The sequence below is a fragment of the Branchiostoma belcheri genome, unplaced genomic scaffold, assembly GCF_001625305.1.
Source record: "Branchiostoma belcheri isolate BF01 breed outbred unplaced genomic scaffold, Haploidv18h27 scaffold59, whole genome shotgun sequence".
Classification (NCBI taxonomy): Eukaryota; Metazoa; Chordata; class Leptocardii; order Amphioxiformes; family Branchiostomatidae; genus Branchiostoma; species Branchiostoma belcheri.
In genome coordinates this window covers 170,490-192,875 of record NW_017804231.1, presented here as the reverse complement: position 1 = coordinate 192,875, position 22,386 = coordinate 170,490, and the positions used below count along the sequence as shown (strand labels likewise).

General features: G+C 41.5%; 2 protein-coding genes across 2 annotated transcripts; one reads left to right on the top strand and one right to left on the bottom strand.

Annotated features, from left to right (window-relative positions):
* Nucleotides 1-608: 608 nt before the first annotated feature.
* LOC109481940 (NACHT domain- and WD repeat-containing protein 1-like) lies at nt 609-17,833 on the bottom strand. Its single transcript, XM_019784558.1, has 15 exons — nt 17,611-17,833; nt 15,584-15,777; nt 10,092-10,236; nt 9,501-9,909; nt 8,620-8,822; nt 7,595-7,874; nt 7,125-7,339; nt 6,608-6,782; nt 5,943-6,286; nt 5,442-5,645; nt 3,635-5,128; nt 3,297-3,500; nt 2,831-3,015; nt 2,514-2,638; nt 609-2,224 (listed from the first exon to the last, which is right to left on the bottom strand). The coding sequence occupies exons 2-15, from the start codon at nt 15,655-15,657 to the stop codon at nt 2,073-2,075; spliced, it is 4,209 nt and encodes a 1,402-aa protein (XP_019640117.1). The 5' UTR covers nt 15,658-15,777; nt 17,611-17,833; the 3' UTR covers nt 609-2,072.
* A 206-nt stretch (nt 17,834-18,039) lies between these two features.
* On the top strand, nt 18,040-22,372 carry LOC109482114 (testis-expressed sequence 9 protein-like). Its single transcript, XM_019784806.1, has 10 exons — nt 18,040-18,156; nt 18,347-18,436; nt 18,772-18,944; nt 19,262-19,384; nt 19,567-19,736; nt 20,128-20,247; nt 20,648-20,784; nt 21,030-21,164; nt 21,541-21,675; nt 21,823-22,372. Exons 2-10 carry the CDS (start codon nt 18,347-18,349, stop codon nt 21,895-21,897), a joined length of 1,158 nt encoding a protein of 385 aa, XP_019640365.1. The 5' UTR covers nt 18,040-18,156; the 3' UTR covers nt 21,898-22,372.
* The last annotated feature ends 14 nt before the right edge of the window (nt 22,373-22,386 follow it).

The following is a 22,386-nucleotide window of genomic DNA, read 5'->3' as shown; positions in this document are numbered from 1 at the left end:
AGCGCCACACGTGTCACACGCGCACGCCACACCGCGTTCTTTTGTCTACTCTGCTGTTGCAGCTTTTTCTACGTACCTGAAACGAATCCCAGACGAAAACCGGGCCTTGTTGCTGAATCTGGTACCGGATTCTTCTGAAAATATCGCCTTCTACCCCACAAAGCTACGAATTCCGAACTCTGGAAGCCTTTACACTCGCACACTACACAGCGTTCCGCCTGGAGCCTGCCGCCTGAACTGAACTGAATTCAAGTGACCGCAGAACACACGTACTCATCCGCGATTCCAGAAACCAGAGGGAGTAAAAAAAATAGTGCCGATAGAGTTACTAAATCATAGATGATTTATCCGATTATGAGTCGTGCATTGTGCAATGAGATGCCTAATATTCATTTTTTTCATTGAGGGTAAAAAAGCTGGACAATAAAGTTTTGTCCTGCTGCCTGTGGTTCAAAAACAAACTGCCAGGTGGTGCGTTAATTGATTGCGTGTAATCTGCCTGAAAAGAATAACAGGACCAACAATCTTCATTGTTGTCTTATATTGTAAAATAAAAACAGGTTTAACAACAAACAAACAAGCAAACTGAAACAAACAACTTACAACACACATATGTTCGTATATCGATCTGGCGATATGATTGAGCTGGAATGTTATTTCTTTTGGCACAAACACAATACAAACCACGTCAATACATCAAGCACAAACGCTTCTATGCAACATTATGCTGACAGAGATGATCCTCGACCTTGGCCATAGATGACTGTTTGTCACATGTATCATATGTACAGTTTTTAAAGATACAAACATACCAGAGCTTACATTTGCTTGGAGATTCTCACTTGACATCCTACTTTGAAATTATTTCTCAGGGTGGCTAATTGGGGAATTCTACATAAAATTTTTAAAAAGCAAATTGAAGAATGGCCAAAGAAGTGTGTATCTTAGCTGTAACAGTCTACACTCGTATCACGGTCTGTGTATGTACATGCAAAACTGGAATTTCACAATATCAATTATTGCTTCACAACTTGGGAATTTATCAGAGAAAATCTGTCTAATAGTAAGTACTTTCTAGCCAGCTTTGAACACCACATGACCTTTGGTCCAGATGACATGAACTACATTACATGTTCATGAGAATAGATACACAAGGCTAGTGTAAAAGAATGTTCTTTTTGTAATGTGCTAGCTGCCCTGTTTGACTGGCTATGAGATGCCCAAAGGGTCTGTTTGAATTATCAGCATTACAGAGAGTGATGTCACCTATCAAATGTGTAAAATGACAGTTTCTTTACTACCAGACAGTTGGTAGGAAAATTGAAATAAGCTGGAATCCTTACATATAGCACAGTTACAACTACTGGTATGAATCCTTTTCTGGGATAGTGATTTGGGTGACATTATTTTGTTTTCAAAATGTAATACATGTATTCTTAAACTTCCTTGTCTTATTTTCTTTTTCATACATACGTGATTGTCACACAAATACCCCAGGTCTGTTCATAATTGTGATCTATAGCACAAATTTGTTCCCAATGATGTTTTTCACTGAAGATCAGAATTACACATAAACAACTGACCAGGCCTTAAATAAAGAAACATTCTGCCACCCTTTATGAAAGAGAAAAATTCTTATAAGAACTCTTACACTTAAAAACATATATTTACAATCCTCTTATTGTTTGTTACCATGAAGACAATATACAGTAGGATGTTCATCAATACAAAAAGGATATCCCTATTCATTGTATTTTTTACCACTATAAAAAGAAATTTCCAAGGGATTTTTTGCCTGACTCGACATTGTTTGCTCTTATTTGACACTGTCATGAAAAAGATCTTTTCAAAAATCTTGGTCTACACAAAATTCTGTCCTATTCAATGACAACTATTGGCACAATTTTTGTACATCACCTAACATAATTTTACAGCTCCTATAAATCATCAACTTTACAATACAAGTTGTTACCTAGTGGTCTCACTGATCAGCCCAGCTGATGTGCAATTAAAAAATAACAATGTCTGCCTTGCACAACAATAGGCAACGTGCTATTCTTATGTTACAATTTCTAAGGGAGCTGATCAGATGATGTTGAAGATTGAAGTTCCAAAGTGATGATGTCATCTCTGCCCTGTAGACCAATCACAACTCTCTCTCCATCAGCCATGATTTGGCAGCAGCTGATTGGTTGGTCAGGAGTCAGGACAGCCAGGCACTGACCTGGGAAACAGAAGATCAGGATGGATTACAATCAAAACACCACTGCTGGAAATGGCATTTGGAGACACATTTTTGAATCCAATTCTACCACCGTTGCAAAAGGTTGCAACTGTAAGAAAGTCTAACACTCACACTTTCAGCACCAGAGACAGTGCAGTATTCTTTGCCGTGAATGGGAAGTGGGAATTTTACACTGCTGCTACACCAAATTTTCCTATTTAAATGGTATGCATCTCTGCCAATGCAAACATAGTGTTCAAAGCTGTTCATGTCTCAAAGTTGTGAGTACCTTCCATAATGTCCCAGACCCTGATGCTGAGGTCATGGTGTGAAGGGTCAAAGGTGAGACACCTCCGGCCCTCAGCAGCCAGCTGGAGGGTGTCTATGGGGTGGGTGTGGCCTTCCAGAACATGTCTGCGGAGAAAATATTGTTGATTGATTTTCTACCAAAAGCAAAAGGTATCATTTCTGTTAATGTATCATTTTGTACTATTACACTTATGCTCTCCTGTTAGAGAATATTTTGGTAGCAAGAAAAAGGCCGGCCGTGCCTTGGGACAACGTTGTATCATCTGTAACACTAAACAATCACAGGCTATATCTCACCTACAGGCCCCAGTCAGCAGGTCCCACACCTGTACCAGCCCATTCCCACAGCCCAACACAGCACTCATGGACTCCTCAGACAGCGCCAGGCTGACCACCGCTGTTCCAGGCTTCAGCTTCTTGAACAGCTGTCCAGTCTTCAGGTCGTACACGATGACTAGACTAACATCCGGGTCTATCAGCTCCTAGAATTATACAAACAGTACTTGGTAATTTTCTTCATACCATGCATGATAGTCTAAGTTTGCTCCCCTTCCCAACTATTGATGTAAACTTCAGAACCTGTTACGTCCCCAAGACATCCCCATGGTCTACCTACATTCCTGCAACCCTATGTCAGAACACAGGGATGTCAAAACATATACTTTACCTCTGGAAATACTGGAGTACTGGTAGGTAATAACGATTGTCATCCAGTACACCTATCTTCAGATGAAATGCTAGCTAACCTGCATAGAAATCTCACCTTACAACAGGAGGCCACATATTTGCCGTTGTTTGTGATGGCCGACAGTCTGGCGTTGAACTCGTGACCCATGATCCTCAGGTCGTGCACCAGTTTGCGGTTGATGAGGTCCCAGACGAGCAGCGGGCTGGGCTTCTGGGTCTCGTCCCCGCACACCACCGTCTCTCCGTTAGAACTGATCAACAAACTATTCAAAAAACGGTCCTGTAGGAGGAAGTACAGGGGAACATTTAAGATTCCTGAGGCCTAGTTCTGTGCTAGCTTCAGCACTGAGTTGACAACAATTACCATACAATTCTGGTCAGTGAACTAAGAGTCTATACAATGTCAGTACACACCTCTCCAGCCTTGAATGTGGAAACCACATCTCCACTCGTCACGTTGATGACATTGACGTACATCCGATTCCGAGAGAGCGCAACAACGTGGTCGCTGTCGTGTATACCAAAGTACGGCATGGTGGCATTCATAATGCCTTTCAAGGTCGTCTCCAGTTTGCCAGCTTCAAGGTCATACACCTGCAGCTGTCGGTTGCATAGAACAACAATATGGCGGGCGTTGATGCAGCACACCTGGCGCGGCTGGTCCACACCTGGGATCACCTGCACAGGTGTCTGGGAGTGCACGTCCCACAGTCTGATCTCACCTGTCGCTATGGAGACGGAGATCACATGATCTGGGTCATCTTTGACCACAAACAGCCCTGTCAGGATATCACCAGCTGGGTCCACACTGTTCCCTTCCTCCTCCTCTGCCTTCTCAAATGTGGTTCCATTCCTGCTTTTCCCTGATGAGCTGCTAGGTGGCGCCACTTGTTTCAGGAATACTTTTGAAGTGGTGAACTGCCTGCAGGGAGAACCGCTTGCACTTTTGAACATATTGCACATCACTGGAAACCTGTCTTTCGAAGTAGATTTCATGACATCCACCAGCCTCTCCACGACTTGAACACAGAACTGTCTGCCATCATAGCTCAGCGCCTCTGCTGACTGCTGCAGTACCGCACTTAACAGACAGAGGTCACTATTGTCTGGGTTGGCATGAGCTGCCATGCTGACATCACTGACAATGAGAGTTGCGTTCCCAGCAAAAAGTGCACGGGCCAGCCAATCAAACTTCAGAAAATACTCCACGATTGCTTTGTGATGTCCTTCAGTTTGGAATGTATGATAAGGCAACTCCACGAGACCCCAATGTGTGTGTAGATCAGCACCTTGCCCTGTAGCTACCATTCTGTTATAGAATTCCTTCAGATGAACATGAGCAGTTCTGACATCATCTTTTGCTCCCAAGTACCTTCTGACAATGATGTCAGCGATAGAGTGTGACCTCCATGTTCTAAGTACCATACTCTCTTGCACTCTTTTACTCAAGACAGGAGTCATATCACTCAGCAACCTCAGGACAACACTCTGTGGCACACTGTGTAACTCTGTTCCCTTCTTTAACCTCAACACTTCAGAGTTCTGTAGTAACAGTCCAAACAAAGCAGACTGGTCGAGTCCGTGCCTGGCCACGGTGATGTACCTGGCCACAGCAGTTACCAGCTCTGCGCCGTGTCTCGCCTCAAGCCTGTCCAACATGTGGTTCACCAAACCAACAACATCTGTGGGTAACTGTACGTCGCAGTCATCACTTCTCCATACCGTAGCAAGCTGGGCTGCCAGAGTTGCATACAGGGGAAGGGGGCACTTCTCGGTAGCTGCCTGGAATGTCTCCCGCTGGTTGGGGGACAGAGTTCTCTGGTTGTCCTTGAGAAGCTGGTCAGCGATGGTCATACACTCGTCCGGAGGGAGGGTAGACATCTCCATGAAACAGTCAGGTGGCAGAGTCTGGAAAAAATAACACAGCTGAAACCTTAAGACAACAGCAAAAGTCATAGAAAATTCAAACTCTACTACTGGATAAATTACAAATTCTGAGATAAATTCTGGACATTTCGATATACATCCACTACTGTACTCTTCTGCATCACAAGAACTAGTCAACACATACAGCAAATGTATATTTTATATTCTGAAAGACGTGTCTGGTCACCTAGAATCTCAAATTATACATTTTCAAACACAGCTATGGCAGAAACAATGCTACAAGGATAAAGAAAACTTACTTTCTACCCACCAATATAGAATGAAGTTGACATACCTTTAAGAAAGGGGCTGTCTCCATGTCAGTGGTTTTGACAATAAGCACCATGCTGACGTTGGGAGGCAGGGAGGTCGGCAGCCAAGCCAGAGATGTGCCCCCCTCCCCACCCTGTAGCTGACCCTCTAGAAGCAGCAGCAAGGGTCTGTCTGGTGTAGCTCTAGACAAGAAATATTGAAAGTCCTGGGCAAGACTACCCATTTCCTGTGGAAAGCAAAAATGTAATGAAATTTTGATAAAGCACATCACAATAAAAACACAAAATAGTTGAATTGCACGAAAAAAACAATAGATAATGATTTGGAATTCACGTCTCTCAAATTGCATGATTTTAGGCATGATCAAATTCAAAATGAATGACGAGTTCTCTATAGCATACATGTACCTGGAATTAATAGGAACTTTCACGTAGAAACATCATGGAGTACAGTAAGTGAGGTGAAATAACCTTTGAAGCTATTGACAGCAACGAAGCACAGCTGAAAATCCCACAGCACCTACCATTTGCATCTTCCTGGTGCTGGGTCCATATAGTAACCTCAGCTGTTCACACAGGCTCCAGAGCAGCTGTTCCTCGCTGAAGTGGCTGGGTCCCAGTCTAACAGCCCTGTAGACACATGCTGTTATCTCTGTCTGCCAATGAGGAACCAGTTCTGCTATCTTAGCGGCCAGCGCTGACCGGCCACACCCGTCCGTGCCGTGGATGACCAATGGGAGGGTGTTCTCCGTGCGGAGGTGAGATCCGATCGCGTTCAGGAGTTTGTCGTGCCCGTGGAATGTTTGAGAAGTTGTGTTGCAGAAGTCTGCTTGCTGTTGTAACTCAAGACTCAGAGTTTTGACAAATTCTGAAAGAAAGGCAACAAGCAAAGCTTGAGAGGTGTAGTCAGCCTGTTGTCATATCACATCATAATTTCATAATCCTTAACATATTATTCACAATGACTGAGAAAAAGTTTGATATAATGGCATGGTTTTTATGAACTCAACAGAGTAACAATCAAGCATTCAGCTCAGAACCAGGAGGTCCTGGGTTCAAAACATGCCAAGTCACCAATCTTGTGCCCTTTGGAAAGGCACATTACACTTTCCTTCCTTGACTCCGGTAAAAATGAGTATGCCAGAATGATCAGTGGGCATTAAAGGAAGAAGAAGAAGAATGGACTGACTGAGCCTGCTGTCCTGCTCCTCAGCCTGTGCCTCTGTAACTGCCCTGTCCACCATGGCGGTCAGGTCAGCCTGACACCTGGTCTGCAGACAGTCCAGGTACTCCTGATGGGCAGGGTTAGCTCTGGGGTCTATCCCTCCGTCTGCCCATGGAATGTTGTTAGCCATGCAGGTTGCCTATCGGAAGGTAGAAGTTTGAACTGATTTTGATGGTACAGTAAGAGTTTACATCTTCAAGTATCCTGGCTAAATCACACCTGTAACAACCCTTCCACTAGTCATGCCCCTAGAAGCTACCTCTCAGGGAGCAGGACTGAATCAGTCCCTGACAGGAAGAGATTGTGTAAGATTAAGGCTACATATCTTCAAGCAAATACAAAATGACTTACAGTATAAGGTCCACCCTAACATTCCATTCCTAGAGGAATACAATTGTCACTGACCTTGGAGTTTGTAACCAGACCTTCCACTGACATTTCCTTTTCATCCTTCCTTGTAATCCTGTCTAGTTCCCCTTACCTCTGACAGCTGAGATGTTGTTCCCTCTACCAGACCCTGCAGCCTCTGCTGTGCATCTGTGTTCACAGCGCCCCCCGGCAGGATGTCCAGGAAGTGCTGCGCCCGAGGGTCGGCCAGGTGTTCCTCCAGCTGCAGCAGCCTGCGGGTGAACCAGGCCACCTGACTGGCCTGCAGTTTGGGGTGGCTGAAGGCGTGGCACAGCTGGTGATCCAAAGCTGCAGCAGGAAAAACAAAACAATTCTTTTAACTCAAAAATGCATGCTAATTGCCTCTGCTGAGGAAGGCTATGCTTTCATCTGCATTTTGTTTACTCCAAAATGTCTGAATTGATTTTGATGGTACTGTATTTTCCTTGGTGGTTAGCAGTTGGAATGTGGAACAGGTGGTTGAGTTTTGAGATATGCAATGTTGTTGAATTCTGCTAGATATTGGCCAATCTATAGGCACTTGTAACATCCTGAGTGACAAACCTGACTTAAGGAGGTTTGATTCCTCATCAAGCCCCTCCCTCAAGATTCTCAGAAGCCGTTCCTGCACATTCAACCAATCAGAGCTGTCCATCTTTCCCTCCTCATGCCTGATTGGTTGGAACTGGTATGAGGGAGGAGCAGAGTTGTTGTCAAGGCGATAGTAGGTGCAGAGTGTCTCTTTATCATCACTGTTGTTGATAGCTGCCAGCAACTTGTCAAACGTCTCAGTTGGGATGCTTGTGGGACACATCAACCTGCCGTACTTTTGGCCAAACAGAATCTGTGTAACAAGGCAGAGCAAGAAATGTCTGTAAGAACACCTTGGTAAAAACACAGGGATTTTTTGGGATTTTCAATGACACTGGGATCCTATTCATGTTGTATTCTAACTTATTACATTCTAGCCCCTCTGTCATAATTCAATACATACAACACCTATCATATTCATAACTTACCAAGAGGAGTTATGTCCTAAATTTCTTTCATGTTTTGGGACAAAACTTCTTTTGGAGAATTATGTATTAAGATGATTATAGTTATTGCATGAATGAAAACCATGCAGAGGCTAGAATGTAACAAGTAATGTTATAGGACAGTACTACATGAACAGGATTTTTCATATTCCCAGTGTCATAAAAAAATTTTCATAACCCATGTTTCGTACTAAGCAACCACATCCTTGACATTTTATGATGATGAAAAATGGTCTTATGCAAAAAAGAGTCAATCATTATGTTACCAAGAAAGAGGTGGTTTGCTGCCTTAATTGGTCTTTGAAATGACAGGTTGTCTAAAATGAAAGACATTCCTGACTACCGCCTACACAACACCATCATGTGACCTGTTTTAACCTTATAACCTTTTGATCACATGACTGCTCTCATCAGTAGCTGAAGAAAGATGGCGAATGCCATCTGAAAGCTTTAATGCTTTCAGAATTTACCTTTAAGTTAGTAAGTTGTGTGTATCCATTTAAATCCTTTCTGTTATTATGACATTCCTAAGAATAATTTAAATCTCTGTACCACGAGCTGTGGTCCGAGAGACGTCTCCATACAGACGTCCATCTCCCTCAGCGCGGCCTGTAGGAACTCAGGGTCGTTGACCTCCTGCTCGGACACCCCCTCACACACGTCCACCAGCTCAAACTGGTATCCCAGCATGCCGCAGTGATGTTTCAGCGCTGGGCTGACTCTCTCCCTCAGCACCGCTCTTTCTTGTGTGGAATCTGACAAACAAAAATCTCAAACATGTACACATAGAAAATGTCAGACTACATACTTCATATACATCCTTCAGAAGCCATATGGATAGCAATTCAAAATCTGAATTAGTTACCTGTGTGCCAATATGATTTTACTGATATAAGACGGTGGCGTCGTGTGGTATAGTGGTAGGGCTTTCGGCCCGGAACCCGGGGGCCCTGGGTTCAAATCCACCTACTACATACCCCGATGTTGTGCCCTTGGGAAAGGCACTTAACACACATTTTCTCCTACAGCCAGTCTCTGAAAGCTGTCAAAAACTTTAGAGTTTGACGTTAGGAAGGGCATCCAGTCAGTAAAAACCTTGCTTCAAAAAAAGTCTTGCACAGGCTTGCTGTTGTGCACCTCAGCATGCTGAGGGGCAAAATGACAAGCCCGAACATGCACCTGTGCAAGCACGTCTATACCCCCGATTCGGGGAATCAATAGACGTAAAACTCGGATAAGAAGAAGAAGAAGAAGACATTTACAAAACCATTAGAAAGGAATATAGGCATGCTTTGGCACAATACAAGCCAAATGCTGAATAATTGTAAGCCAACATAAATGTATACATTGGGAATTTTTATTAGGGCCATTAGTCACCAGCTGGTATATATTGATACCATCAATCATTAGAACTGGTAAAGTGTTCTACCTACCTTCTGCACAAGACACTACATATACCCTGATGAGCTTGGGCCTTAAAGTAACATCAGCATCAACTCTCCCACACAACAGTTTCCTTTCATTCTCAGAGAAGTCTCTCAAATCAGGCAGAGCTGGTGGGGGCTTAGGGGGTCTTGGCTCTGTGGATGATGCAACAGCAGCATGTTTCAGGCCTGCTGGGGCATCCTGGGATTGAAGACCTGTTGCATCCTTGGATTGGGGCTGGCTGGGTGGTTTTTGATCTGTTGCATCCTGGGAGGTTTTCTGAGGGCCAGGTTGGGAGGGTTGCTCACGAGGTTGTGCGATGGTGACTTCCGTGGTCTGAATGTGACTGGTAATCTCCACGGTCGTGAGCGTCAGTCGGCGCACAATCGGGGGTGTTTCCTCAGCATGGCTGGATTGCTAATGGATGAAAAATATGGCCAGGGTTCTTTAACATTGAAACTAATCAAAGCTGATAGCAACTACCCTAAAGTTTCAGAACTTGATAGTAACAGTGTAACTATTTGCTATGATATGATATGATAGACATTGAAGTGAACAATACACTTATACAGTATACAATCATGTACTTCACAAATCACCTGTGATTCTGGCGGGAAAGGGTCCTCTCCATTGCCAAGGTCGTACAAGGTCACTGCCACACTGCTGGAGGACGTGGCGCTGATGCGGTGTGGACGGAGACGAGGTCGTTGACCTACCTGTGGAGAGGCACCCGACGATGGAGCCCTGAACAACACATAAGCAAAAAACATGTCAACATGGAGTGATATGCACAGTAATAAGAACTTCTATCCAGTGTAGTACAATATACCCTTGGACAGAACATAACTGCCAGGTAAGGGGCATACTCTTGCCTGTGTAACGGTTGGGGGTGTATAGGCGCTACCAACTGACCCGGCCGAGGGGTCGAGACCTTTTTGGCTGAGTGGTTCAAGTGTCAGAGTCTGAAGCTGGTGCTTGGGAGGTCGTGGGTTCGAACCCCGACCCGGGGCCAGGGGTTTTTATCTGTTTCTACTTGCTCCTCTTGTTTCTTACACCTGCTACACCTGAATATACTGTGTCTTATAATCCTGATGCAATGTGAAGCTCAGGTCATAAGGAAAAAAGATAATGGATTATAGTACAGCCAACTAAAGGTAACTCTTCAATACAACACACTTGTAACTCTTGTAATATTATTAACTGCAATTTTCCCTGGTGACACATACAGCAGCTGTTGTCAACCTCCCACAGCTAACAGTTAATAAAGGGCACCCACGTTCAATTCCATTTCATAATGTGATGGGGAAACAGTAATTAGATCTACACAATACATCAAGGAGATTACATTTTCAGTACACAGTCTGTGCGTGGGTTTGAGGACCAATGCATATGTGTTACTAGTACCTGAAAATCTAAATCTCTATCATGAAAATCTAAATCTCTATCATGATATTTCATAGGACTCAAAACAAGGCAAGGCTCAAAATAATTTTGGCTGCTATATCATATATTGCAGTGGCTTTAAAAATTAAATAATGAAACTGTAAATAACGTAAATAGCAGAAAGCGTAAAAAGTGTACATGTGTGATACACTGCGAATGTTACCTGTGATCAATTAACATAAAGACTACCAGTGGGGATTGTTTCTGCTTGCCATTTTCGGTTGTATGATTATCCATTCCCTTAGGCATGCACGATGTGGTGTTTGGAAAACCCAGGAATACACTTCCTTCGACAACATTGCCAAGTCTTTTCAGATTTGTTATTTATCAGTTGAGTACCTTGGATCACTCCTGTAATGGATCTGGTGAACTGGACAACAGTAGACTACACTAGGAGTCTCTTTCACTCTCATGTTCCCACTAGACATGGAACACTGCGTGATCAATGTCACGCTTTGAAATTGATGTCTCCTTAGCTAATAATGCGTACCATATGGCTTTCAGAGAGGGAATTCATCTTCAGACAGATTTTTCACATTACAGATTTGAGCAACAAAATTAAGAAAGATAGTCTTTATACAAATCTAGTAAGTGTTTTATTCAGCCAACGTTTTGGTGACCGTCTGCACGTGTCGCTGCTATAGACAGATGGTCACTGAATCATTGGCTGAATAAAACACTTTTGTTCTGTAAAAAGAGTCTCTTTATTCAGTGACTTACCAATCTGACAAAACTATTCACGGATATACAAAAAATGTCTCAAAGTCTTTTGTTGACCCTGCCAAACACTTAGAATTTACATCTTGGCAGCCAGAAACATCTGATATTATCTGAAAAGTTTTCCTTAAAGGTTTAGCTGCTGCAGTATCACAGAATAATCTCTGAGGGCCGAGAGATGAAATGTCGTGGTCGCCGCAAGCGAAAGTGATTACAAAGCTCTGTTTCGCTGCACTGACGTCAGCACATGGGAACTTATTGACTCTGCCCTTCAGACTGGCTGCACATCAAACAGCCCATTAGATGGCCGAGTATTTTGTCAACTTCAACTCCGGACAATTTCAAAAACAACCTGCCAGAATCACCAACTGATGCATGATTACTGCACGTATGTCCCACTGGCAGAAAAAGCACACAGAGTGAGCAAATGGAAAATACAACTTTGAACATCGGTAGATTGGTAAGCAGGGCTCGAAATACTGGGTGCATGTGCACCTTAGTGCAGGTAAAATTGGAGCTGTGCAGGTATTTCTGATGTCTACCTATACCTAACCTGTACTGGTACATGTACTGGGTTTACTTTTATATGCATGTGGGTATATATGGATTTTTATTTGCATTTGGATGACTTTTACCACCTATCATACATGTCTACTAGGTATATATCAAACATACTGTTTCTGAACAGTTTTTAGCATAATCCATACTTGTCAAAGTTTGAGTCTGGTACAGATGATTTTCAATGTTACCTAAACCAGTGGAGGTATGCAGAAAAAAGTACCCCCTGTATTTTGAGCCCTGGTATAGGTAAATATAAATTCACAATTATATAACTTTTAGTTAATGCACATGACTGTTAATTTTAAAGACAATAGCTACAAGTCTGTCCAAAATCCAAGACAATTAAATAATTTTCCCCATTTTCGGCATTTTGTAAAATCTTCACATTTTGCTTTCTGATTTCTCTTGCTTTTTCATTACTTACAAGTTACAACTGCATGTAGCTTTTTTCAAAGACTTGAAATCAATCCGATTGCAGCTGGACATCAATTTACTGTTGATACTCTCTACAGATGCTGTCGTTCCTCCCTGCTGAGACGCTACGCTTCACATAACCTCTGGCAACAAGACAAGATAAGGTTTCCATAGTTCCCAGCATCCCACTGACGTCACCAACCCACAGGAGACTGCAGAATGACAGCGCGGGATGGCAGGGAGGCCGTATCTCTCCTCTGGTGCGATGGCCTGTCATTTAGCAAATTGTTAAAGCTATCAGATGGTCCATTACTGACATACCCTAGAGCTAATCAGGCATCATTAGGTATGCTGATGGCATCTCCTCTCTGCTGGGTGTAAGGGAACCTCGATTTTGTAGCAACGTGAAAATCAAAGAGATCGCCGTATCTTTGACTGTGCAGCTGAAACAATAATCATGAAAGTACTGACATAATACAGATGCCTGTGCCAGTTCACAGGTGTTATAAGCTTTTGCAGTGGAGATAGATGAGTGATTGCAAAATCTGCCAAATAAAAGTGCAGCAATTTGCAAATATTTCAAGACTTTAAGTGTATGTCTGTTCTCTTTGATGTACATATCTTATGTTTTATGATGCTATTAGCAATTTCTGGAAGGAGGTAATATGTGTGACTTGGGTTGACACTGAGTGGGACGTGCGGCTGTTACAGATTAGTTGACCTACATGGTCGTTAATTGCTTGGTACACTAAATGTACAACATGGCACCGATTTGTATTACATGACAGTGTGTATTTTGTAAAATGCATGCAAAATTATGGTTTATTCAGTAATACCATATCTAAATATTGAGGTTTATCAAAATATCCAGCAAGAATGTTCACCTGTAATTTAGTAGAATTGCTTGGTAGGACTCAATATTAAATGGCAATTCTAGCCCCAATAGAAAAATTTAAAGTAAGTACTAAAGATGAAAAAATCTTTCAATATCTTCATTTCTCAATAAAAATAAATGGCTGATACTATCATTTCTTCTTTGTCTGATAAAACTTTCCAGATTGCAGGTTATAAGCATCTTGAGCCCTGCTGTACTTAATTGCTCTTGTCTGTGAATGTAGTACCATTGTGGTGTAAATGTAGCACTGCAGTGCTGATAATCAAAAGCCAGCTGACATATGTGCAGTACACGTGTTAGAAGATAAGAGACCCTTGTATGGAGGATGAAGTGCTACTGTTACAACTCGAACAAAAAACTGATTTACCTCTTAAATGCCACAGTGTGTCCTTCATCTAATGGCAAATGTCTTTGATATGCCCAAACTTATAGACAGCAGAAAAAACTAACTGATGATAAGAATATGATATGAACATTGTAGGTCTGGAGAATCTTACATAATGACTTTGGAGAATTTGATGCTAATCTATTTGGAATGCCTAAAATTCAGCTCCTTCAAATTAAAAATGTACCTACAAACATGTAAAGTCATCTATTCTGGGTAAATATGTTTCCTAGACTAGTCAAAGGAATAAAACTCTTGTATCTTTCTTACCTTTCACTTAAGTTACAGACATGACAAAAATCTAACCTTGCCAATGGAAATATTTACTGAAGGCCAACCTTACAGTGAAGTTGGCTGATGCCAATTTTGTCGATAACTGCTTATACTTTACCACAAAAATCAATTAAACAATCATCAACTTCATAATAATACATTATGAAAATATTAATTCGTTTGAATTTTCTAAATTAGAGCAAAAAAGTTTGCATTTTGTTTTAATCTTCTAAACATTGCTGACTACCCAGTATCAACCTTGGACATTATGGTCCACCAAACATCACGATCAATAAAAGACTTTCCGCATCACAGACTGACCTGTGGACCAACTTTCAGTCAGACTTCTTAACTCAGTTGCTATGGAGACCCTGAGAAAATGGACTCTCCAGAAAAGCCTAACTAAACACAGCAGGATCAGAGCATTTGCACACAATAGCTGCCCTGTTAGTGAATGCCACTGTTGACCCAGTGACAGGACTCCCATTCTCCAGCTCTGCCACTCAAGCATCAAGTGTAGGCAAAAACACATACCTGGTTTCATGTTAGCTGCTGGGCTAAAAGGATAGAAAACTTGGCATATCATAACTGTTCTTCTGTCTTCAATATTTTATACTGGGATTTTAGAGATGTTTAATGTTGAGTCAGACATTAATTTCTAGTGTATGGTTTGCAAGTTTTAAAAAAACTATAAATGTCTGTCTCAGACACAAAATTATCATTTTTCAAAACTATCAATGTATGTCATAATGTATAATGTATACAAAATGTTTTACTGTAGGCTGTTTTCATGTTAAAGATTACAGACACTTAGTATACCGGTGGTTCTTAACATGTGGGCAAATTTATCCATGCGTACATTATATGGATTGTTATGGATTATGCCCTCTTTAAATGTATCTGTCTGCTTATTAGATGAAGTGCTTTGATTCTGGTAAACAAGATACTGGGTGGGTCAACGACCTAGGATATATCAGATGTTGGGCAGCCGGGTCACTGACCGAGGATATATCAGAATTAATTTGTTTGTATAGCTGGTGGTTGCATGTAATTGTATTGCAATTGTACAAAATAAATGAGCAAAATGGATTATAACTTAAGGGCTACATTTCATGTTCTGTAACTTGAGTGAAATTGAAGCTGGGCAGCTGGTTTGACCAACCTTGTTTTTTTGTTCTGAAGATAGTGACTAAATTGCTTTTTGCTCTAGTATTAATCTACTGTAACAATATTTCACATAATAAAAACATTTAATCTATTGTAACAATAAATCCTGAAAATTAACTCACAAACACAAGTACATAGCTTTGTTGTGTTTATATTCACCAGCAGAAACAACTTGCCAAGTTACTAAAATCAAAGTCTAAATAGATAATATTATGTGGTTCTTATAAGTCCCTTACCTGAGGGTCTCATGCGAATCCTCACCAAAGTCGGTGCTTGGTACGGAGGAGCGAACAGAGCACCCGATCCCCATGGCATTGTCTTCACGGGCTGGCCTTCCTCTACTCTCCTCACCCACAAATCTTCTCAAGTCCTGATCCAATAGCAGTGAAGATCTGTACTGAAGTCCTTCTGGGAGAATTGGTGACTACACCTGGGGGTTAAAAAAGGCACTTAGTGAATATACTGATCGCATTACATGGGTTTAACCAAGAGACAATACAAGAAAAGATAGGCATACTGTACAGCTTGTACTGTTCCCACAGAGAAGTTGAAGGTAAATAGGCCTACTGTAGGCTCAGATTGAAGTACTGTAAATCACAATTTTTAGAGGTACTTTTAGCGGTATTCTTAACTAACTTATCATTATCCTGAAGAAATAATTTGCCGAACTTTCGCTGCACCTGCCACCACTGCAAACGTATAGTTCTGTTCAAACATGTTCATTTTTCTCAGACAGCTAACTTTTGCTACTGCGAACATAAAGTGATTTACAGTACTTTAAAACTTATTTACAACAGCAATACTAGATGGGACATAGCAACTAGGGCAGAACTTCGTCAGCACAAGACAATGTGATTGCATCTGAGGGTTTTGATGTTTGCCTCATAACATTTCTTGTCACGACTATCCACTAACGTTGCACTTCTACTAAATTACTTCTACCATGCTTGGATGGGCATGACTTGGGGTTGGACTACTAATGGGCTTTGTGAAAAGGGATTTGTTAAAGAAAATAAAACATAAAACGCGAAGAAAGAGTAACACTATACAACAAAACCTGTCAGGAATCTTTATGTTTGGGCGAAGTGAAAACATGGGAGATAAATATTCAAAGTTGTCTTCCCTCTAGATAATTAGTGGATTTCCCCCTTGCCAGACATGGCAGAGGGCCAAGGTTTGAACCTTCTCATGTTTGACAACAACAAGGTACAAAAAAGTGTTATCATAAGTTGCACATGTTAACGTTATGTCTAGACCACATTATCACAATGGACTGTACGGTACTGTATTTAGACAATGTTGTTTAGGATAGAAAAGATCCTTAGTTTCTGATCAATATGCAGGAACCTACTGAACTAAAATCAATATATGAAACTCATTGTTTTTCTTGGTAATGGACATGGTACAAGCTATTAGGTGTAAATACTGATACAAGCCTGCACAGTTGTACCATGACACACTATACCAATCAGTGCATGTTTATCCTGGTTAGTTAATGGCAGCCTAGAATTGTTTCTTAGAAGAATCATATTCAATTGGCAAGAATTGGTTTCAATCAGAAGCAAGTGAAATGATGTCAAGTCGTGATAACAACAACAACAACACCCCTGTACCATAGACAGATACCATGTCAATAAACCTACACAACAGCATACCCAACATCTGCTTGGAGAAGAACCTGTTGTCAATCATGGCTCTTTTAGGGATATGATAAGAACTGGAAAGGGTGAATACCCTGCTATAAAACACAATGATTATTATATAAATATGGTCCAAGACAGCACGGTTTATTGCATGTAACCAACCACATTATATCAATGTCCTTGATGTAACCAAGGACATTGTCTTTGATCTAACGGTTCTATAGCTTTCAAAACATGTGATCATATCTGTGCAATATTGGAAAGACACTGGCGGCTATAGCAAACCCTATCCCCAACAAAGGAATTCAATTCTATTGCCCTTTCCTGCTCACGACAAGAAACACCACATCCAACACACGAGTGTACGCGGAGTGGTCCTTTCATCTCCGCGTCTTACGTAAAGCGACTGTGATCCAGGCACGCCGACCTGCCGCAGGCTTTTACGCAAGATATTTACGAGGAACGGCACCTTTATACTATAAGTGACGTGAAAAGAAATTTTATCATTCTCTTATTTTTCGATACATTCGAGCTTCGAGGGAATAGCATAACCAGTACATGATTTTCTGCTACCTCTCATTGCTGTGATTATTTTGATATCTGGATGATTAACGTGTTACCTTGTGCTCCATCTCAGCTCCAAGATCTGTTATCCCGTAAGGCGCGTGTCGTGTGCATCCTCAGGAGCCGAGTGCCCGTGGTTGTAGCCGCGCACCTGTTACCTGCGTACCTGTAGCTGCACGGGCTTCACCTGTATCACCTGCCGACGCGCACCTTTGTGTCATTCTGAGAAACAATAACAAACCGCACCCGACCTGATTGCAGGACAGACTGTACCACTTCTACTGGATAAAGGTAAGGGGTTTGAAATTTTACGAACTTTTAATTCTGCTCTCCAAATTCTTTAGCTATCCTATGTAAAATATATTGGTTGATTATTTCTACTATTTATGGATTAATCTTTGTAAAATTTGGACAATACTGGAAATAAAAAATACCAATGTATTGTTACCTTCGAATGAAATGTAATATTCGCACCTGCGTACCGGTGTGTTTGAACAACCTTTGACCTGAGCGGGATTCTTCAGGACCTTCAAAGTTGTTTGTGTTTTCCTCCTAAAATTTCACATTTTCCCGATCCAGGTGACCATTCCTGCTTGTGAAAGGTAACATGCACATGTTTATTTCCGTAATTCGATCAAAAATGATTATATTATAGCGATGTTGTGGATATTTTCGTTCAAGATTCTGTTTGTGTGTGTCGAGGAGGGGGGGGGTGTTTCCAAGGGAATGAATCTCTAAGGACATACCGGTATATTTTGACATCCGTACAAATTATTTTGCTGCTGGCTTCAGATGAGTTCCAGTCGTGCAGGTAGTAGGACAAACATGAACAAGAGACCGCCCTCCAGCAAGGACAACAACTCAAGGCCTGGGACAGCAAAGGTAACATGAAGGCCTTCAAATCTTTGCACATATGTTTTGCTGTAAGGATCGATCGGGGTTATAATTTAGGGATTTGATTTTCCTTCCATGCGTTTCATAGTAAGGTGTGCAGGCATGCTCTAACTTCTAAACCGTTTTGTGACCCTTTCTAACCCATGCCAATGTTTTACTCTATTTTGACTACTGGATCTAATTTGCTTGTCGTAACGTCGCGTTGGGGTTAAAAAAGGACTAACCTCCTTGGTAAAATTAGATATCATCATTTTCTACTTCTCACAATACCTGTAGTAATTTTTGTTGGATGATTATTTTTCTCTCAAACTGTGATTTTTCAGAAGTCGTCTAGTGACCTTTTGAGTAAGGAGGAGGAGTACCTGCGTCTGAACGCTGAGCTGGAAGCGAGGACAGCCACGCTGGTACAGGAGGCAGAGGAGGTGCTGAGGGGACAGGACAGCCTGCTGTCCAGGGTCTCCACTATAGACCTGGACGACGACCTAGAAAACTATGGGTAGGTTGGAACTGACTGTCATCTTTAATAGACTGTAATTTCACTTCAACCAATGACTGAGTAGTAGAAGTAGAGCTTTTGTGTATTTCATATGTTGTATGGTCCACCTAATTATACACAAGTCACAAGTAGACTACTTTAGTACATGTAGTCATCAAATATAAAGTAGAAGATTAAAAGAAGAATCTATATGCAGTGGTACATTGATGATTGTTGTATGAGTCTGTTCGATGGTACAATGTACAGTTTGTTAAATGCAAATGTAGTCTGTGTAAGTCTGTAAAGTAACTGCATCACAACCCTTTGTATCTCTGTAGGAGAGAAACATCCCCAGATCCTGTACATATGAGCATAGAGCCCCAGGAGGAGCCAGTAGTCAGACCTAAAGTCAGACCAACATCCAACCTTGCCAAACAGAGGAACAAGTCCAGAGCCTCCAGGTAATACATTCTTGTCCTTACGAGCTGGATTTTTCTTCCTTACGTCCCAACTGTGTTATGAATTTGCTTTGTTTGAATGATTTGTTTGTAGTACAGAAGTGACCGTAAAAACTGTAAGCATAAAAGTGCAGTGAAAAAAATCAGGCATTAGTTACTGTATCACTTCCTTCCCTGATTTTCAGACCCAGGTCCAAGGCAGAGCTGGCAGCTGAAGATGTAGCCGTGCCTGACGAGGTGTCAGACTTCTCCCTGACAGAAACCATCACTAAACTGGAGGGTGAGGTGGAGTCAGGGAGAACCCTGGCTGACATGGACGATGTTCTACCTTCAGCTGCACAGGAGATGGGGGCAGGTCGGGTGCTTGTGTTTTTTTATGTATACCATGCACAGGTATGAACAAAGAGTTTATCTGGACAAACCAGCATTGGAACATTTGTACTTGTACTTATCTAGGAATGACTATTAGTATTACTACAATCTTCAAGAAAACAGTTGTTAACATCTTCCTGCCTTGCCATGTTGACAGTTCATGCAGATGTCTTGGGAAATTAATGTACAGACAAGGTATTAAAATGTTTAAATAAGACAAGCACTTTTTCCTGATGAAGATTATCTGTAATAATTTTGTGTCGTGGAAAGACGAGATGTGTTGGATCGAAAGTTTTAACTCTAGTCTAAATATGTCACTACCAACACAGATGAACTTTCATGATAGTGAAAGACGAGATGTTTTCATGTTTCAGAGGCCCAGATCAGGTTCCTGAAAGCCAAGCTGCGTGTGATGCAGGAGGAGGTGGACAGACTGGGACATGAATGTACCAAGAGAGGAGACGAAAACTCTACACTAGTCACAAGAATCAAAGGTGACAATCTTGAGCCAAGATGATACAAATTCTAAACACTATTAATCTTATTCACATGTAATTCAAATGTAAACAACAGAGAGCATCAGGGCTTGAAATACCATGTGCATATGCAGGTTAGTTCAGGTAAAATAAGAGCTGTGCAGGTAGTTCTCCTGTCTACCAGCACCATCCATGTACACATGTACTGGGTTTATCTATACAGTACATGTACATGTAGGTCACAGAAGTTGTATGTGGATTTTTATTTGCAGCATTGACTGTTACCACCTATGAAAAGAAATAATTGCAATGAGTTCTGCAGTAAAGTGGTGCAGGTGCACCAGTGCAGGTATGCAGAAATAGTCATTTGAGCCCTGTTGTGAATGGATATCATGATAGAAGTGTTGTTGTGTTTCAGACCTTGAGGAGGAGCGAGGGCGTCTGACCAGGACCACACAGACCCAGCAGTCTCAGATGGAGAAGTTCAAGAAGCTGTCTGAAGACGCCAAGAAGAAGTCGGATGGTCTGGAGCAGCAGCTGGCTGCACTCAGGAAGGTCAGCCAGGGTCAAGATATAGGAATGGGGTATAGATTAAGAAATTAAAGAAGTTCTACTGTGTACAACAATACTGTATTGTAAAGATCAAAATGGTAGTTGCTTGGAAAAACAAGCATGTCGGCAGAATGTACTGCCCCTGTGTAAAGTCAGTTTCTGTAAAATCAGTTTCAGTACGTTTTGCCGACATGTGTTGGTCTTACATGTATGGATAATGTTAAATCTATTAATGTAAATGTATTCAGGAACTGGAGACGCTGAAACGTCAGCAGAAGCAGGCCGACACCAACCACAGTGCTACAGAAGTGCGGTTAAACAGGGCTCTGGAGGAGGCTGAGAAATACAAGCTGCAGCTACAGAAAGCCAAGTCATCATCAAAGGTACCGATATTAAAAATGCAAGTTCTTGAATGATTTTAAAGTCTAAGAGAGAATGAATGAAAGTATGACTCCACAGCACTCAGAGAGCATTAATGTACAGATGCAGGTGCATTTTTTTAAGAAGCTTGCTCAGTGCAAAGCCACAAGGGCCATGGCCACTTCTTGCCACTGAAATAACACTCACTGCAGCAGTATCTCTTCTCCCTAAGTTAGATACATCAAGCTAAGGCAAGTTTGTCTAGCTCAGTAACTGACTCAATGCCGGTAGGCAAAGCAGGGTTTATGAAGGCTGCTTGGGAAAATCCCTACCCCAATTTTGGAGTTCAAGTTGAAAAAAAAACTCACAGGAAGCATTTTCCCTTCACCTTGCACACAGGACGTGACAGAGCAGGAACGGAGGAGAGTAGAGCAGCTGCAGGCAGAGAACAAACGTCTGGAGAAACAGAAGAACGAACTCATGGCAGGATTAAAAAAACAACTCAAGCTCATCGACATACTCAAGCGACAAAAGGTGCTGTTTTCTTATTGACGTGTAAACTTTGTATTCATTTATCACTTTCTATAATATCTATGTCATGATATACTATTTGTTGGTGAAATTACATGTAAGTTACAGTGTTATTCATTTACTAGTAATGTATATATTTCCTACCTACAGATGCATGTGGAAGCTGCCAAGATGCTGAGCTTCACAGAAGAAGAGTTCGTCAAGGCTCTAGAATGGGGCAACTAGATTTGTCAGAAGCATATCTGTTGTCAAGTCTATACTGTATATTAGAATGATTTGAGAAAGTTGTAAATGGTAAATGAGTTTGGTGGGGTCAATTTTAGTTTGTTTGTAAGATTGCACAGAACTGAGACATTCCAACGATTGGCTTTGAATAAAGAAGTTATCAGTTTTTTGAGTGATGTCGGCTGTTGACCACTTTGACCAATGAACAGTTTGTGTCTCCATATTTGTGACACTAAATGCTGTAGCATGGTGATAACAAAGAGTTAACAGTTGAAACAGTTAAAATCCACATGACATTTTTCAGGAACTTGGCACCAACAACATAAAAAAACAAGGAAAAGGAATTATAGAAATACCTATCATTTATTGCTTACAAAATTGTGACATTCACAAACATTCATATCTAAACACTAACATCAATGAGTAATGGAAATCTAAAACAAGTTAAGACATCCAGAATCATATTATTTATTCTTTGCTTAGAAGACA

Coding starts and splice junctions, on each gene's coding strand:
- LOC109481940 (XM_019784558.1), bottom strand. CDS start 15,657: ATGGGGATCGGGTGCTCTGTTCGCTCCTCCGTACCAAGCACCGACTTT. Junction 7,340..7,594: donor ATCAAACCTCCTTAAGTCAG/GTTTGTCACTCA, acceptor TTCCTGCTGCAG/CTTTGGATCACCAGCTGTGC. Junction 6,287..6,607: donor GGAGCAGGACAGCAGGCTCA/GTCAGTCCATTC, acceptor CCTTTCTTTCAG/AATTTGTCAAAACTCTGAGT.
- LOC109482114 (XM_019784806.1), top strand. CDS start 18,347: ATGAGTTCCAGTCGTGCAGGTAGTAGGACAAACATGAACAAGAGACCG. Junction 19,737..20,127: donor TGCACAGGAGATGGGGGCAG/GTCGGGTGCTTG, acceptor TTCATGTTTCAG/AGGCCCAGATCAGGTTCCTG. Junction 20,785..21,029: donor AGCTGGCTGCACTCAGGAAG/GTCAGCCAGGGT, acceptor AAATGTATTCAG/GAACTGGAGACGCTGAAACG.